Here is a 19,802-nt window from a genome sequence, read left to right as displayed (position 1 = left end):
TATTTTCAAACATTTTTATTTATAAAGGGGCACAAACGTATGGTTAATACAAAACATTCAGATCATATACGTCATCACAACTCAATCTAAAGCACAGGTATAGTAATAATCAATCAGAAATAAGCTCTACCGTTGTCTAGGGGTAATGTAGATATATATTGTTTACTGGATATTTAAGTCTTTTTGCGGTCACTGCAGTTCCACCCGCTGCCGTTGTCATGGTGTCGCGTTGGTGCACTTTTGTTAGAAAGAGAGAGAGAGAGAATGAAACATTTACCCGACAGGTTTTCCAACCTGTAGGAGGTAGTCGGAAGTCTCGTTGGGGAATGGACTCTCATCTGTGGCTTCCCCTGTAGCTAGGCCGTTCTTCCGTGGTGAGGTGGCCAATCCCAGGCAAGGAAAGGACGCACACGAACCCCACCACTGGATGTCGCTCTCAAAACGCTGTCGCAGGAATTCTCGCGTATCTTCTGGTGCGTCTGGCGCCCCGCCTCGGCAGCCCACCTTTTATCTGGACTGGCAGGGTTGTAGATGTCCATCAGGGTAGGGGGGCGAGGCAATCCTTCCCCCATCACCCATCTCACATTGCCCTGAGATTTTGCACGTAGGCCAGTTCCTTATCCCACAAAGGTGTCTCCCAAGACAATGGCTATGTCCGAGGCTTTTGTCTTGTTGAGCGACCAGCCCACTTTGCCCAAGGGCTTTACACGTGGTCTTCATGAGACAATAGTCAAAGAGTCGCTTTATTCTGCTTCCCGGGGGAACGTGGTCTTCAGCACGTCTCCGTCTCTCTCTTGGGTCATTTGACCCCCCCCTTGACTAGGGCTCTTGCGAATCTCACAAAGGAGGGGGCTGGGGTCATAACATTTTATTTAAAGATGCAGCACAGTAACAGGCCCAGTGACCCACACACAAGTGACCAGTTAACCCTGCACAAACCAGAGAAATCTGCAGATAGGAGGAAATCTGCAGATGCTGGAAATTTAAACAACACACACAAAATGCTGGAGGAACTCAGCAGGCCAGGCAGCATCTGCGGAAAAAAAGAGTACAGTCGATGTTTCAAACTGAAACCCTTTGGCAAGACTGGAGAAAAAAAGCTGAGGAGTAGATTTAAAAGGTGGGGGCAGGGGACAGAGAAACACCAGGTGATGGTGAAACTTGCAGAGGGAGGGATGAAGTAAAGAGCTCGAAAGTTGATTGGTGAAAGAGATACAGGGCTGGAAGGGGGAATCTGATAGGAGAGAACAGAAAGCCATGGAAGAAAGAAAAGTGGGGAGGAGCACCAGAGGAAGCAATTGTCAGGCAAGGAGATAAGGTGAGAGAGGAAAAAGGAGATGGGGGGGGCTGGGGGGGGGGGGAGTTCATAACCGGAAGTTCAAGAAATCGATGAATCCTGCATCTTTGGAATGAGAGAGGAAACCGGAACATCTGGAGGAAACCCACACAGTTACAGGGCGAACAGTGAGGGAAGTGAAGTCGGGTTGCTGGTGCTGTAATAGTATTACACTGACCGATATATTACTGTGCTGCCCCAACTCGTCCCTCCCAAACAACACTCATTCTCCTCTATCATTCCTCATCCAGCAGTGCCCACACCACTCCAAGCACAACCCTCTCCCCACCACTAGCCTGATTAACTACACTTGCTATCTGATCACCCAATAAGTGACACGGGAGAGCTAACCAACAAAATAAACTTGCTTCGATGGATCTAACAACCGAAGCCAGTGCGGGAACTGGAGAAAACTTGCTTTGCTGGGCAGTTGTGCACATTTTGTCGAGCAGGAACTGTAAGTGTTTGCTGAGTGTTGCCATTTCATGCTCCTTGCAATAAGCAGGTTTGAAGATTTAAAAGGCTATGATTTCACCTCTTCAAACTATACTTCCCATGAATACATTTCTAGAATTAATCTACTAGTCCTTGAATATCAGAAGACTTTCATCTCTATAGCAGTGTTAACACCATGACCTGACCGAGAGAAGCCAGAGAGGAGCTAACAACAACAGCTTGCTCAAATAGGAATTTCTTAAAGACAGGAAGAAGAGAAGAAAGGAAGCATGTACAAAACTACAAAGTGTACAAAACTATCTCATAAAGCAGAGTCCTGAGGTAAATTGGGGAAGATCATGGGGAGAATTTAGAAACATAGAAAACCTACACAATACAGGCCCTTCGGCCCACAAAGCTGTGCTGAACATCCAGTACAGCACATCAGGCAAGCAATCAAAAATCCAAAAGCAATGAAAGGTTAGGATAGGCAAATGAGGCTTGGTAGGAGTACGGTGAAGATCAGTGCAGAGGGACAAATGGGGGTGGGGACACTGAAGAACGAAGGTACCTCGATTTGACTAACAGTCATTTAGTGGAGTCCCTGACTAGAAAAACCAAGAATCTCCAAGAAGAGCCCAGTGACAGGACTGCCTAGGGCAACCTGGTTCAAAAAGAACATTGCACTGAAAGTGATAAAGAAACATAGAAAACCTACAGCACAATACAGGCCCTTCGGCCCACAATGCTGTGCCGAACATATCCTTACTATAGAAATTACCTAGGGTTACCCATAGCCCTCTGCTTTTCTAAGCTCCATGTACCTGTCCAAGATTCTCTTAAAAGACCCTATCGTTTCCACCTCCACCACCTTCACCGGCAGCCCATTCCACACACTCACCTCGCTCTGCATAAAAAACCTACCCCTGACATCTCCTCTATACCTACTTCCAAGCACCTTAAAATTGTGACCTCTTCTTCTAGCCATTTCAGCCATGGGAAAAAGCCTCTGACTATCCACACGATCAATGCCTCTCATCATCTTATACACCTCTATCAGGTCACCTTTCATCCTCCGTTGCTCCAAGGAGAAAAGCCCAAGTTCACTCAACCTGTTTTCGTAAGGCATGCTCCCCAATCCAGGCAACATCCTTGTAAATCTCCTCTGCACCCTTTTTATAGTTTCCACATCCTTCCTGTAGTGAGGCGACCAGAACTGAGCATAGTACTCCAAGTGGGGTCTGACCAGGGTCCTATATAGCTACAACATTACCTCTCGGATCCTAAACTCAATCTCACAATTGATGAAGGACAATGCACCTTATGCCTTCTTAACCACGGAGTCAACTTGCGCAGCAGCTTTGAGTGTCCTATGGACTCAGACCCGAAGATCCCTCTGATCCGCCACACTGCCAAGAGTCTTACCATTAATAATATATTCTGCCATCATATTTGATCTACCAAAATGAATCACCTCACACTTATCTGGGGTGAACTCCATCTGCCACTTCTCAGCCCAGTTTTGCATCCTACTGATCTCCTGCTGTAACCTCTGACAACCCTCCACACTATCCACAACACCCCCAACCTTTGTGTCATCAGTAACTTTACTAATCCATCCCTCCACTTCCTCAACCAGGTCATATATAAAAGTCACAAAGAGAAGGGATCCCAGAACAGATCCCTGAGGCAGACCACTGGTCACTAACCTCCATGCAGAATATGACCCGTCTACAGCCACTTTTTGCCTTCTGTGGGCAAGCCAATTCTGAATCCACAATGTCCCCTTGGATCCCATGCCTCCTTACTTTCTTAATAAGCCTTGCATGGGGTACCTTATCAAGTGCCTTGCTGGAATCCATATACACTACATCTACTTCTCTACCTTCATCAATGTGTTTAGTCACATCCTCAAAAGACTCAATCAGGCTAGTAAGGCCTGCCCTTGACAAAGCCATGCTGACTATTCCTAATCATATTATGCCACTCCAAATGTTCAAAAATCCTGCCTCTCAGGATCTTTTCCATCAACTTACCAACCACTGAAGTAAGACTCACTGGTCTATAATTTCCTGGGTACCCTGAGGACATCATCCTGAGCACCTTATTTTATGTTGACTGCTGTTTCCTTCACAGGAAAAGGCCAACCAAATTGTGGAGTGATCCAAAACCACCCAAAAATAGTCATCAAATTTCATTTAAGAAAAGCTAAGTTTCAGATGTGTAACAGCAGAATAAAAATAGTAATGCAATTGAATTTCTAAGGATGCATCCCTACTTCAAGTGTGGCAAGGCCACTTTGCTAATTTTTTCATGACCTCCTCTTCCAGCAACAGATTTGTTAAATTGGGCAGAGATGGGTCCTTCCACCTCCCCTATTCACTTTCTGAAGTAAACCATTCAGAACTGCAGTGAAGCACAGAGACACTGCATGTTACAAATGTGGATATCAGACACCAACAACTGAGGTTAGGCTAACTGGTCTATAATTTCCTTCCTTTTGCCTTCCTCCCTTCTTAAAGAGTGGAGTGATGTGGCAATTTTCCAGTCCTCTGGAACCATGCTAGAATCAAATTATTCTTGAAAGATCATGACCAATACATCTGTTATCTCTTCACCAACCTCTCTCAGGACTCTGGGACGTAGTCCATCTGGCCCAGGTGACTTAACCACCTTAAGACCTTTGAGTCTGCCTAGTACTTTTTCCTTTGTAATAGCAATGGCACCCACTCCTGCTCCCTGACACTCACGGACCTCTGGCACACTGCTCGTGTCTTTCACAGTGAAGACATATGTAAAGTACCCATTAAGTTCATCTGCCATTTCTTTGTCCCCCATTACTACCTCACCAGCATCATTTTCTACTGGTCCAAAATCAACTCTCACCTTCCTTTTACTCTTTATATAATTGAAAGAAACCTTTGATATCTTGCTTTATATTAATGACTAGCTTGCCCTCATATTTCATCATTTCCCTTCTGAGAGCTTTTTTTAGTAGCGTTTTGTTGGATTTTTTTTGTACTTTATTTTTTTATTGAAGTTCATCAAACAAACATTTCCATAAGATGTATTTCAGACATTGTACATATATATCATATAATCATATATATCACAAAATCTCCACAAAGTATTTATCTGGGGTACACACTTATAGAAAAGAGTGGAAAGAAAAAACAAGTAAAAGGAAAGAACTATGTACAAGTAGGGAGTAATCTTTTTTTTACAACAGATTCATAGATTTGTGAGAATAAAATCAGGCCTATGAGGCATTATGTAGTTAAACCATTTTTCCCAGGATGAATCAAATTGTCCCAGCTTATGATTAACAGATGCTGTTATCTTCTCCATTTTGTAAATGTCCATTGTAATTTCCATCCATGTATTTAAAGTTGGGCTCTCCTGTGATAACCATTTCCTAGTAAGAGTCTTTTTACCAGCCACCAACAGCATATTCATTAAATATTTATTTCTTTTCAACCATTCTTGAGGTATATATCCAAAATATATGGTCTTACTCTCCAAGGGTATTTCACATTTAAAGATGTCTTGTAAGGCATTGTGTATCCCTCTCCAATAGTTTTTGATAACAGGGCAGTCCCAAAAAATATGACAATGATTTGCATTTTGATTTCCACAATTTCTCCAGCAAACAGGGAGGTTACTATCATAATGGGATTTCTGAGAGGGTGTAATAAAATCTTATCAAGTTTTTCCATCCAAACTCCCTCCAATTCTGTGAATTGGTACACTTCCATTGCTACCTCCATATTGTTCTCCCTCCTTCCTTCTCCCATTTTGTTTTAATGTATGAAGTCGAATGTGTTTTAAGATTTGACAAACCCTTATACATGCTTGAAATGATTCTACTACCATTATCTGAATTATATGCTTTTCTAAAGAGCTCTATCAAGCATGGATTTGCCTTGGTTACATTTTTAAGCGTCTTATTAACATATTGTCGCATCTGTAAATACCGATAAAAATCTTGTTTTTCTAATAAGTGTTTCTCTTTAAGCATTTCAAAACTGAACAGTGTTCCTTCTTTCATTATGTTGCAAAGAGCTGTTATTCCTTTAGCTGTCCAGTCCTTAAATCTAGCATCCAATTTATTTGGTGTAAAATCAAAGTCATATGCACACCATTTAAGAATTGCAATATCTCCCTCTAGATTATATTCTTTTACAGTAGTTTTCCATATTTTAAGAGTCAATTTCACCCATGGGTTATCAATAGTATTTATGTACCTTTGCAGGTTGTTATCAGCCAAAATTGCTTGTATGGGGATGGGAAGTACCCGCTCCTCAATGTTTTTCCATTGAGCGTCATATGATGGGTTGCACCAACATATCACAGCTCTCAACTGTGCTACAAAATAATAATCTCTAAGAGAAGGCAAGCCCCATCCCCCCTTTTCCTTTGCTAATTGCAAAGTTTTGAGACGAACTCTAGGCCTTTTACCCTGCCAAATATACCTTGATAGCATCTTGTTCCATTCATTGAATTGATTTTGATTAATCTCTATTGGTAGGGTCTGAAAGAGATATAGCAGTATGGGCAGTATATTCATTTTAATAGACTCAATCCTTGAACTGAGACTGAAAAAAGGAATCAGGCTCCATCTTGCCACATCTTCCTGAATTTTTTAATATAAAGGCTGATAATTACATTCTGATAATCTTGCCAAATCTTTTGGCATAATGATGCCCAAATATTTGAAAGACTCTGTGTGCCATGCCCAGGGGTATCGACTTTCAATTTCTCTCGGTGGGCTATAGTAATATGAAAGTAATTGGGTTTTATCTATGTTGATCTTGTATCCTGATAATTGACCATATTGTTCAAAGGATTGCATCAATTTAGGTAAAGAGTATGTTGGTTGCCCTAGATTGATCTAAATGTCATCCACATAACAAGCCAATTTATGCTCTGTCCCTTTAATAGTAATTTCCCTGATATCTTCATTTTGTCTGATGTATTGAGCTAATGGTTCCAGATATAACGCCACGAGTAGTGGTGACCATGCACAACCCTGTCTCGTGCCCCTTTCTAGGGTAAGACTATTTGATAAATATCCATTGATTTTAATCCTAGCAGTAGGATTGTCATATAGTGTCTGTATAGTTTTAATAATTGTGTCTTCGAAACCAAATCTATGTAAAACTCTGTAAAGAAAATTCCAATTAACCGAATCAAATGCTTTTTCAGCTTCCACGCTTATCACTATTGCTTCGGTTTTATTTTTTTGTATATGATCCATAATGTGAAGTGTCCTTCGTATATTGTCGAGTCTGGCGTTGTCGTATAAAACCTGTCTGATCATTACGTATCAGTATGCATAGAAACTCCTCTAATCGTTTGGCCATGATGGAGGTAAATAACCTATAATCTACATTAAGAACGGATATTGGTCTAAATGACCCGCATTCCATTTTATCCTTGCCTTCTTTTGGTATAGCTGAGATTATCGCTCCCTTCCAACTGGGTGGCATTTGTGCCTTTTTTAGAGCCCAGTTCAGTGTGGGGAGTAAAATAGGAATTAACTCATTTTTAAATTCTTTGTACCACTCTGCCGTATACCCATCTGATCCTGGTTACTTGCTTAATTTAAGCCTACTAATTGCAGCTTTTAATTCAACTTCAGTTATGTCAGCAGTCATCGTTCTATTTTGTTCTTTGCTTAAAGTGGGTAACTCTACAGAATTCAAGGTGGTATCAATTTGGGTTATGCTTCCCCCTGGAATTTTGGAATATAGCGTTTTGTAAAACACTTCAAAAGCTTCTTGAATTTCACTTAGCTTATTTTTTATCATCTTCGTTCTTGGGTCTGTAATTCTATGAATTGTATTTTCTGCTATCTTTTTTTTTCAGTTTCCACGCCAGTATTTTCATAGATTTCGATCCACTTTCATAATGTCTCTGTTTCAGAAACATTAAGTTTTTCCTGATTTCTTGCATAGCCAAATTATTTATTTCATTCCTAATTCTTTTAATTTCCCCTAATGTATCCTGTGCCAAATTCAATTTGTGCTTTTTCTCTAGTTCCTTCAGCCTATTTTGTAATTAATGTTTTATTCCTTATTTTTTTCTTATATGAATATATCGCTATAATTTTCCCTCTTAAGACCGCCATAAAATGGGAGGTGAAACCTCTCCATTATCATTCAATTCTAAGTAGAGACCAATTTCTTTTTTAATTTGTTCCTTAAAGTACAGATCATTGAGTAGACTTGAATTTAGTTTCCAAATAGTATTCTTTGGTAGTAGGTCAAAATCAACAGGTGCATGGTCACTTACATCTATTGTCCCAATTCCACAGGTGTTTATTTTGTCTTTGTCTTTTCCAAATGTTATGAAATAGTCTATTCTTGTACATACAGAATGTGGAGCAGAATAATGAGTGTAATCCCTTCTGTCAGGGAAAAGGTCCCTCCATATATCAATTAAACCAACATCCTCAAAAAGTGGATTAACTTTCTTATGTAAAGATTTTGTTTCATAGGCTTTTCTATTGGAAGAGTCCAAGTCTGGTTGTAATTGTAAATTTAAGTCTCCCCCACATATCAGGAGACCTTCTGTTTCCATTACCATAATAGCAGTAATTTTCTGAAAGAAACCAATATCACTTCCCAGGGGTGCGTATATATTCAATAGAGTAACTGAATTGCCGTCTATATTCCCCCTTACCAGAATATATCTGCCTTCTTTATCTCCTATTTCGAATATTTTTTCAAAATTTAGCCTACTTGAGATAAGAATAGCAACTCCTCTCCTATGTCCTGATTTATATAAGGAGAAAAACAGATTAGTGAAGCCCATTCTCTTTGGTTTTTTATGCTCATTATCACTTAAATGAGTTTCCTGTAAATATACTACATGGGCTTGTTCTTTTTTCATTTTGGATAAAATTCTCTTACGTTTGATTGGATTTAATAGCCCATTTACATTAAAAGAAATGAATTTTACCTTGTCCTTAGCCATCTGTATTTATCTGTCAATGTATCATTGAAATTAGAATAAAACTTAATCGATCTACCCCCTGAACAAATAAGAAACAAGAAACTCAAATAATAACAAAAATGGCAACAAACGTGTAATTCCAAGGCTGAGGTCTCTAGTAAATGACACTTCGTTGAGCTAGAGGAAATGTCTAGCTGTGGGAGATAACCCCTCCTATTTGTGAGTTGAGGGCCCCCATTGCAGTATTCATAAAAGTCAGTGAACAAATCCATTACACAGAAAAGATTTCCGTGTACTCCTCCTATATATATATATATATATATATATATATATACACACACACACATTACACACATACACATATATGCACACATATATATATATTCTCATTTTAGTGGGGAAAAGGAGTAAGTGAACGAATAAAGAATAACAACTAGGTAATATAAAATACACATTATAATAAGTATTTCTCGAGATACGTATATCACCGTGTACTTTTGCTTCAGTTTAACTTCTCAACATTTTTAAAGTTAGCCAAACCTTATGGCTCTTCTGAAGGGGGTGAGGACAGTCTTTGGGAAACTCCCGGTCTCTTCCTGATATGTTTCTCTTGGCCTCCTCCCATCTCCTGCCTTCTCATTTCTCGCATTATTTCCCAAGCCGAGCAGGACAATTCCTCAACTAGGCTTTCTTTCGTTTTGGTCATGCTGACGGGCAACCCTCTGGCCTTCATGTCTGTAGTCGCCTCTTCCACTGTCTGGTACAACTGCGTCCCATTGTCATAAAACACTCGAAGGTTAGCAGGGTACGGAGTTTGAAATCTAATCTTATTTTGCTTTAATACTCGCTTTACTTTGGAGTATTCTTTGCGTTTCTGGAGGACCGCGGGGGGGTTAATATTGGTCAAAATATATTAATTTATCCTCTAAAAACACTCTCTTCTTTCTGCAGGCCCTTCGTAGAATCTCCGCCTTGGTACTGTACCGAAGGAATTTAATTATAATTGAGCGTGGCTTTCTATCCAGGGTAGGTTTCGAAACGAATGCTCTTTCGTCTTCTAGCTCCATAGCCGGGGGAAGATCCAGCGTGTCCCGCTGTAACTTTCCGACAAACTCCGAACGTTGTAGATTCTGATATTTTTCCACCGTGATCTTCCCCCCAGGTCAAGCAGTTTACCTTCTTGGTGATGTATTATTTTTGCTCAGTATCTGTTCCACTTTTTGAACGCGATTTTCCACCTTCTCAATGTGAGTCTCTGCCACCGCTATTTTTTGATTAACGCTGGCGAGCTCTGCCTTAATATCACGGAGCTGCTGCTTCATATCTTTCTGGACCTCCATTATTTCTTTCAGGATTTCGAAGACATTCGCCGCTTCGACTGAACGAGGCCCAGCAGCTGCCTCGCTAGAACGCAGTCGGGTCGGGGAGCTGCTCGCTGCACTCCTCTCGGACGCAGGCTCCGCAGTGTCACTTTTTTTATTTCCATTTCTTCTCGCCATTCTTGCCCCTCTTTTCAGTTCAAATATTTTTTGAAAAATATTATATTTGACGGGTTAATAGGGCTTAATACGCGTTTTACCAGAGGAGCTGGTGACTTCAGCTGCCATTCTCGACTATGACGTCACCGGAAAACCTCGCCTTTTGTTGGATTTTAAAAGCTTCTCAATCACTCTTGTAACCTTATATGACCTTTCCTTGCCTTTTATGAAGTCCTTAACTTCCCTTGTCTACCACGGTTACCTAACCCTGCATTTGAGAACAACTTCTTCTGTGGGACATATCTTTCCTGTGCATTGTGAACTATTCCCAGGAACTTCAGCCATCTCTGCTCTGCCATCATCCCCACCTGTATCCTCCTCCAATCCACCTGGGCAAGCCTCAGTAATTCCCTTCATTCCATTGGAATACTGATATATGTGATTTATGCTTTTCTCTTTCAAACTGCAGATTCAACTCAATCATACCATTATCACCACCTCCTAAGGGTTCCTTTACATTAAGCTCCCTTATAAAATCTAAGTTAATAAGATCTAAGATAGCCTTTCCCCAAGTAGGCTCAAGCACAAACTGCTCTAAAAAGCCATCTCATAGGCATTCAACAAATTTCCTCGGTTGCAACAGCAAACTAATTTTCCCAATCATATTGGAGTCTCCCATTACAACTGTGACATTACCCTTATTACATGCCTTTTCCAGCTCCCTTTGCAATCTCAACCCCACATCCTGGCTACTATTTGGAGGCCTATATGTGACTCAAATAATGGTTTTTTCTCTTGCATTTTAACTCCAGTTATCAAGATTCGACATTCTCTGACCCTCTTTCTATAGATGTTATGCCATCAGATCCACACCACCACCTATGCCTTTTTGCCTGACCTTTCAATACGAAGTATATCCTTTGATGTTAAGCTTCCAACTATGGCCTTTTTTCTGCTACGACTCAGTGATGCCCACATCATATCGACCAATCTCTAATTGCGCCACAAGTTTGTCTATCTTATTCTGAATGCTACACACATTTAAATACAACACCTTCAGTGCATATGGACTTCAGGAGAAATTGCCTCCCTTCCACTCTTCACCAACAACTCTACAATTCGCTACATTCAGGCTCCTGGGCATCGTAGGAGCTCATGTGGGAGAACCACATTTCCTTCATTAACAGGAATGTCCAGCAGAAGATGTACCTCTTGCAGCATCCTCTCAGAATATATGAAAACTACAGTGAACGTTTATGTCAGCAAAAAAGGCTACAGTCTACCCTGACTGCAGTATGGGTGTGTGTTCATGATGAAGAAGCAGCAAAGATCATTGTGGACACGACCCACTCAGCAACTGCTTTTCCAAAAGCTCCCTTAAAACAAAAAATTCACACCATCTCAAAAATTTCTTCCCTCAGGCAATTAATCCCCACCTACTGCTGTCCATTACCTGTCTGTAGCCTGCACTATGGACACTATTAACCATTTTAATAATGCTGTTATATAATTCTTATTCATGTAAACGTATATGGTGAATAAAGTTGATCCCTGATCCTGAGCCTTACCGCTTAGGGCGAAAACTTTCATGTTTCTTCTGAAACGTGGACATTGGGGTCACTGCCTGCACGGCTGTTTGGTTCAGCCTGATTGCAATTGCCTAGAATGCAAAGGGATGTGTTAATCCACTAACCGCGAACCTTTTACAAAATACAGGGAACATTAATATAACATAGGGTTGTCAGTGTTACCTCTGGGTTGTCAGTGAGGTAGATCTGTCTGGATATATTATTGATAGTGCAAATCCACTGTAAATAAAAAACAAAACTGTTATGTCAATCTTTAAGGAAATCAACCGAAAGAAAAATCTGAGAATATGATTTAATTTGATACCTCTTCATATTCCTGCTTGCCTTCTGCTTGCAGAATAATGTTCCTACAATGCAACCATTCACATGTAACTAGCTGTACAGTAGCTTTGATACTGAACAGTTCAATTTTAAACATATTGACTTCATTTGCACCTATTCTACTGTTTTCCTTTGGTAATAAACTGCAGCTCTCCAGGCCCAGAGACACATGGTTCTGTGCTTTTGCCTTGTTGGAAGATGCTAAGCTGGAAAGCAAGTCTAGACCTTGGCCAAAGCTCAGCAATGTACGTGGAACAGGCTGGGTGTCTGTGAAGTACAAGGACAAAGACTTTCTGAGGAGCATGCAGACTGCCCATCAGTCTGGTAAATGTAGAGTCTGAATTAGCTAGCCTTATCAAAGCAAGATACGTCCCACCCAGAACTCACCACACATAACCACCCTTCTTCAGTCACTTTCAGTTTCCACCCTCCAGTTTTCTTTACCTCTTTCCTCTGCAACTTCCAACTTCTCGTCATTCTGCTGAGACAGCATTAACACGGTTTCTCTCTGCTTGTTCTGCTGAGAAACTTAGCACTTTTACTTCAGATGTCTGCAAGAAGAACTAGAACTAGGGGTCAGAGGTTAAGGGCGAAAGAACTAGGGCTCAAGAGGAAACAGAGAGTAAATTTCTTCATTCGGGGAGTGGTGAGAGTGTGGACAAACTGCCAGTGGAAGCGATGGGTTCGATTACAACATTTGGATAAATACATGGATGGGAGGGTATGGAGGGCTATGGTCCAGGTACAGATCGATAAGATTAGGTAGAATAACAGTTCAGCACAGACTAGATGGCCTAAAGGCTCTGTTTCTGTGCTGTGCTGCTTTATGACTCTATAACTCTATCTGCAGTTATTTTTTTTGCTTTGAAATACATTCAAATTGTTTTCTATGTGGATTAGCAAACTACCTGGATAAAACCAGTATTAAAAGATCTGAAAAGATTAATGAAATCAAAAAGCACAGACAAATACTACTTAGCCAAAGCAAAATACTCAATGACTTCACTTGTGCCTTGTTTCAAACTCCACTATAGTAGCGAGAGATCCCAAGTCAGAAATGATGACTTTAGGATGTTCACTGATTCTTGTTAATGTAAACAGCTCCCAGCCACCAGAGTCTCACAATGATTGTTCACTGATTCCTGTCTGAAATAAGCAGCTCCCAGCTGCCACACAGTTGCACATTGTGACATGGACATTAATCCATACTTGATCAAAATCCACCAACCACCCAGACAGTACCCTCACTGCAAGGACTACAGTGGTCCACAAAGGTGGTGAAATATCTCTTTCTCAAGGCAAAGTAAGTGGGAAAAATGCTGACTATAACCATGAGCGAACAAAAACTCTCAAATCCCAGTTAGGAACATCAGGTATCTGATCCTATTACACCAAAGGAGCAATGACCTAATATTTATTCCTTGTTCTCCTGGCTCAAGCTATCAGCACCATAGTGTTGATAGGAATGTGAACACTTATAGAATTGAAGAAATATTAAAATCCTTTTTTTAAACTGAAAACCCAACCTAATAGGGTAATGGCAACACAGGAAATGCAACCGACCAAGGTGACGGCTACACATGAAATGCAAACAAAGTGACGGCTACACAAGAAGTGCTACAAACAAGGTGACGGCTACACAGGAAGTGTAACAAACAAGGTGACGGCTACACAGGAAATGCAATCAAACAAGGCAGTGACATAGGAAATGCAACCAAAGACAGCAATGGCTGCAAAGGAAATAAAACCAAACAAGGTGACGGCTACACAGGAAATGCAACCAAAGACAGCAATAGCTACAAAGGAAATACAACCAAACAAGGTGATAGCGACAGAGGAAATACAACCAAGCAGGGTAATGACTACATTACAGAACAAGAAACTGTTATGATTCCTATTGTCTGAATGGTGACAGCTGTCTGGGAAATTCTGTGCATGCCATTGCTTAAATTTTGAAATGAAACTTAACTGTCTTCTGCAGTTTATAATTAGAAACCTAGGTGTAAAAGCAGGTCAAGAATTCAGGTTTGTAACCACAGTAACATCTACTGAACTTGATCACCAATGGGAAAAAAAAATGACCTTCAATTTAAAAATCCCAAATTTGCAAACAGTTTCAACTGCACTGGAATTGTCCACAATTCAGTACTAAAATTCCCTGGATTTTCCCATCAATAACTAACCACTACACTCACTTCCTGCCATGAGATGGCAAAGTTTGAACCCAGTGATGTGAATGAAGAGCTGCAATTTATATCAAAGTATAAACATTCAGAGATTAGAACAGATGGATAAACAATCAAACAGTAGAACTGCTTTAGTGTAAGGTGCCAAATCGATAGATTGTGGAGGGACATACATTTTTCCTGAAGGTGATGCAATCTGAAAACAGTATCTTCTGTCTTCACAGTCCACTGCCATGACTGAGCAGTTATCCAGATCCATGATGAGGCCGCCGGCCACTGCTCCTCGTGGCTGACACATCAGGTTACCTCCTTGGGTAAAAAAGTACAGCCTTTCCCAGGATGTAGACACAAGACCAGTTTTACTAGCAAAAAAAATTGACAAGGAGATGAAATTAGTCTCGAGTTATTGCAACCAATTAATGTTCCAAATAAAGAAAACAGAAGAGATGGAATATTGACATTTCAAGTCAATGGCCTCCACCAGAACAGGGAGGTGTTTCTAATACAACTTCTCAGCAAACATACAGGCAGAGCTGAAGGTGGATTCTGAGCTGAGAGTCAAAGAGACTCTGTGCTGACCATCAATATCCTACCCATTTACACTAATCTTATTCCATACTCCCCATATTCCCATCAATTCTGTCCAGATTTTACCACTCACACACAGAGACAACTTTACTGGCCAATTAACCCATCAACCTGCATGTCTTTGGATGAGAGAAGATACCAGAATACCCAAAGGAAACCCACTTGGTCACAGAAAGAACGCGCAGACTCCATACTGGCAGTGCAAAGGTCAGGACTGAAACCAGTTTTCTGGCACTGTGAGGCAGTAGCACTACCCACTGCTCCATAACTCAGAGGAGAGGAAACTGAGAGGAAAAAGCAGCCGGGTCTGTAAAGAATGAAACACTAGAGCCAGTAAATTGGAAAATTGTAAGAAAATTATGGATCATTAAATTAGCCATAAGGATGCATGGATTTGAAGATAATAGCATGGATAGAAGATTGGTTAACCAATGGAAAGCAGAGAGCTGGGATAAATGGGTGGCAGACAGTGTGAGCAGAATACCGCAGGAATCAGTGCTGGACCCACAACTGTTCACAACATGTTAATTATTTGGAAGAAGGGACCAAGTGTAGCGTATCCAAGCTTGCTGATGATACTAAATGGAGTGGAAAAGCAAATTGTGCAGAGTCTGCAGAGAGATATAGATATGGGCAACAGCTTGGCAGACTGAGTACAATGTTGGTAAATGCAAGGTCATCTGCTTTGAAAGGAAAAATAGAAGATCAGATTATTATTTAAAGGTGAAAGGTTGCAGCATGCTGCTGTGCAAAAGGGCTTAGGAGTGCTCGTACATGAATCACAAAAGGTTGGTTTGCAGGTGCAACAGGTTATCAAGTACGCAAATAGAATGTTGGTTTCAATTTAAAAGCAGGGAGGTTATGGTGAGGCTGCACCTGGAGTACTGCATGCAGTTCTGGTCTCCCCACACTGGCCAAGTAGACAGTGCAGCAAAGCTTTCAGCAGGTTAATTCTGTAGATGGGGGGGATTGGGGTGGGCTCACTCCACCAGGACAGACTGAGTCACCTGGGACGATTTTCACTGGAATTCAGAAGGCAAAGAGAGGATCTAATAGAAAAGTAAAAATATGAAAGGGACAGATAAGATAGAGGCAGGAAAGTTGTTCCCATTGATAGGTGGTCTCACCTAGAACTAGAAGACACAGCCACCTCAAAATTCAGTGGAGTAGGTGAGGGGGAACTGCTTTTCTCAAAGAGCAGTGAATCTATGGAATCACCAACTTACCCTGCATCCCACGGGCTGTAACCTTTCAGACCAGCCTTCCACGTGAGACGTTGTCAAAGGCTTCACGGGGGAAGTAGTACAGACTGCCTCATTAAATATATTTTAAACAGTTAGGTAGATTTTTTTTGTTATGAGGAGAGGTGAATAGGTGGAGCAGATTAGCCATATTGAATGGCACTGCGGATTCGACAGGCGGTGCAAAGCAAAAGGGAGTACACAGACAGTGTAGCCTTTGACAACATTTCACATGGAAGGCTGTTCCAAAAGGATACAACCTACAGGATGCAGGGGTAACAGAGGGTGATGGTGGAGGATTGTTATTGTGATTGGAAGCCTGTGACCAGCAGTGTAGCCACTGCAATCAGTGCTGGCACCTTTTCTGGGCACTAGGAAGTTTGATGATGACATGAAAATTGATGATGGCGGAGACGGACAATCTTGAGCTACAGCATGATACTGTTGAATGGAACGTTAGCCACAGAAAGGCTCCCCGAAGGTGGTAGCTAGAGGGTGAAGGCAACGTTAGGGGTACTCAGCTTTTATTTTACAGGGGACAGAATACAACAGCATACAACACGTCTCTGCTGCTGAGTGTTTCCATCATTTTGTTTTTTCTTTCTAGTACAGTCACAAAGACAAGTGAGGAAGGAAACCAAAAGAAAACTGTTCAACATATCCCACGAGAAGCAGGCACAGTCTGGACTGGAGGGTCCCCACAAGAGGCCAACACAATCTGGACTGGAGGGTCCCCACAAGAGGCCAACACAATCTGGACTGGAGGGTCCCCACAAGAGGCCAACACAATCTGGACTGGAGGGTCCCCACAAGAGGCCAACACAATCTGGACTGGAGGGTCCCCACAAGAGGCAGGCACAGTCTGGACTGGTGGGTACCCACAAGAGGCAAGCACAGTCTGGACTGGAGGGTGTCCATAAACACAACTCTGATTTGGAAGAAATGAGTGAGCCTTGGGGGAGGGGGGCCAGTGGTTGTTGTTCAATGTGACATTGTTGAGCCAGCTTAAGTTGGATTTTTACAGAGGGGGTATCGTTGGGGTCTCAGTTCAAAGAAGAATAGGACCCTCATGTCACCCGGAGTAACACACACAAACTGATGCAGGAGTCAGGCAGCATCTATGGAGGGGAATGAAGAGTCAACATTTCAGGACAAGACCTTTCATATTCTTTTATATTACAACATTCAGGCCTCACACTTATCACTTCTCCATAAAAATTGGACCTAACTCTGACAGAGAAGCTGAATTTGTACCTGCCAAACAGCCCCTCCCTCACTTCTCTTTGTAGTCATTGGCACTGGTCTTTAACATCCTTTTGTGCATCCAAGCTCACAGATTAGCCTCAGCTCACTGTTCAGCACTACTTCCAGCTGTCTAACACGGCACCAGTGTACCCAGTAACCATAGCAACAAGATGTAATGCCTGTTGTTCAGAGACAAGACCAATCAGGTTGTCTTCAGATCCTATGGAATGGTTTGCTTATTGTTAGCAAGAACAGATTATTTCCAGGATAGTTCCCCCCATCTCTCCCTGCCTTTCACTATCACAGAATTCATCCTTCTACAGAAAAATCATGAACCATCAGGCAGCTGAGCTGAGCACAGATACAAACACAATCATCTGAGCAAATCAATCAATTTTGCGGAATAAAAATGTAATGGCTGTACTTTCGAATATTCAGATATCCAGCCTTTTGAAGAAGATTCCTGTTAGCATTATTGGATGAGGTGGTGTTGTCAGGCACGTAGGTGGTCTCACTAGCCAGCAGCAGTTCCTGTTGGGTCAGTCGCATTGCTTCAGCCTCAGTGTCCAGTTGCCCTTGGATACTGTAATGAGAACGGAAAACATGCCGCTTAATAAAACACCCCCTGAAGTATCTGACAGTGACCATTGATTTCATGTCAGTAAATGAACTATCGTTCGCTCATATTCAACAGATTCACAGCATAACTAACAACCCCACCTACCTGACATTCTTCTCCTCCCCAAGGCAAAAGATAGAAAAGCATATACAGTCGGCCCTCCTTATCCGCGGATTCCAACAACCACGGATCAGGAAAACCCGGAAGTTCACTCTCCAGCACTCGTTGTTTGAGCATATACAGACTATTTTTTCTTGTCATTATTCCCTAAACAATACAGTATAACAACTATTTACATAACACTTACATTGTATTAGGTATGATAAGTAATCTAGAAATGACTTAAAAGTACAGGCAGCCCCCGGGTTATGAATGAGTTCCATTCCTGAGTCCGTCTTTAAGTCAGATATGAAATCAGAACAGGTACATCCGGTTTTATTTAGCGTCAGTTAGTCAAACATTTTTCTTTTTTTTTGTGATTTATTTTTTTATTGAAGTTCATCAAACAAACATTTCCATAAGATGTATTTCAGACATTGTACATATATATCATATAATCATATATATCACAAAATCTCCACAAAGTATTTATCTGGGGTACACACTTACAGAAAAGAGTGGAAAGAAAAAACAAGCAAAAGGAAAGAACTATGTACAAGTAGGGAGTAATCTTTTTTTTACAACAGATTCATTGATTTGTGAGAATAAAATCAGGCCTATGAGGCATTATGTAGTTAAACCATTTTTCCCAGGATGAATCAAATTGTTCCAGCTTATGATTAACAGATGTTGTTATCTTCTCCATTTTGTAAATGTCCATTGTAATTTCCATCCATGTATTTAAAGTTGGGCTCTCCTGTGATAACCATTTCCTAGTAAGAGTCTTTTTACCAGCCACCAACAGTATATTCATTAAATATTTATCTCTTTTCAACCATTCTTGAGGTATATATCCAAAATATATGGTCTTACTCTCCAAGGGTATTTCACATTTAAAGATATGTAGGGCATTGTGTATCCCCCTCCAATAGTTTTTGATAACAGGGCAGTCCCAAAAAATATGACAATGATTTGCATTTTGATTTCCACAATTTCTCCAGCAAACAGGGAGGTTACTATCATAATGGGATTTCTGAGAGGGTGTAATAAAATCTTATCAAGTTTTTCCATCCAAACTCCCTCCAATTCTGTGAATTGGTACACTTCCATTGCTACCTCCATATTGTTCTCCCTCCTTCCTTCTCCCATTTTGTTTTAATGTATGAAGTCGAATGTGTTTTAAGATTTGACAAACCCTTATACATGCTTGAAATGATTCTACTACCATTATCTGAATTATATGCTTTTCTAAAGAGCTCTATCAAGCATGGATTTGCCTTGGTTACATTTTTAAGCGTCTTATTAACATATTGTCGCATCTGTAAATACCGATAAAAATCTTGTTTTTCTAATAAGTGTTTCTCTTTAAGCATTTCAAAACTGAACAGTGTTCCTTCTTTCATTATGTTGCAAAGAGCTGTTATTCCTTTAGCTGTCCAGTCCTTAAATCTAGCATCCAATTTATTTGGTGTAAAATCAAAGTCATATGCACACCATTTAAGAATTGCAATATCTCCCTCTAGATTATATTCTTTTACAGTAGTTTTCCATATTTTAAGAGTCAATTTCACCCATGGGTTATCAATAGTATTTATGTACCTTTGCAGGTTGTTATCAGCCAAAATTGCTTGTATGGGGATGGGAAGTACCCGCTCCTCAATGTTTTTCCATTGAGTGTCATATGATGGGTTGCACCAACATATCACAG

The 19,802-nt window shown here is 40.9% G+C and overlaps 1 protein-coding gene across 3 annotated transcripts in view; it reads right to left on the bottom strand.

The window, feature by feature from the left end:
- appl2 (adaptor protein, phosphotyrosine interaction, PH domain and leucine zipper containing 2) overlaps nt 1-19,802 on the bottom strand; it is a 121,471-nt gene that overhangs the window by 24,378 nt on the left and 77,291 nt on the right. For all 3 annotated transcript variants that reach the window (XM_073065930.1, XM_073065931.1, XM_073065932.1), the window contains 5 exons: nt 17,801-17,959; nt 14,476-14,664; nt 12,100-12,142; nt 11,958-12,014; nt 11,775-11,866 (listed from right to left, as the gene is read on the bottom strand). In XM_073065930.1, coding sequence (XP_072922031.1) covers nt 11,775-11,866; nt 11,958-12,014; nt 12,100-12,142; nt 14,476-14,664; nt 17,801-17,959 — 540 coding nt within the window. The remainder of the gene's footprint in view (nt 1-11,774; nt 11,867-11,957; nt 12,015-12,099; nt 12,143-14,475; nt 14,665-17,800; nt 17,960-19,802) is intronic.

This window comes from Hemitrygon akajei, chromosome 14 (assembly GCF_048418815.1).
Source record: "Hemitrygon akajei chromosome 14, sHemAka1.3, whole genome shotgun sequence".
In the NCBI taxonomy this organism is placed as follows: domain Eukaryota; kingdom Metazoa; phylum Chordata; class Chondrichthyes; order Myliobatiformes; family Dasyatidae; genus Hemitrygon; species Hemitrygon akajei.
This window is presented reverse-complemented; position numbering and strand designations above follow the sequence as displayed.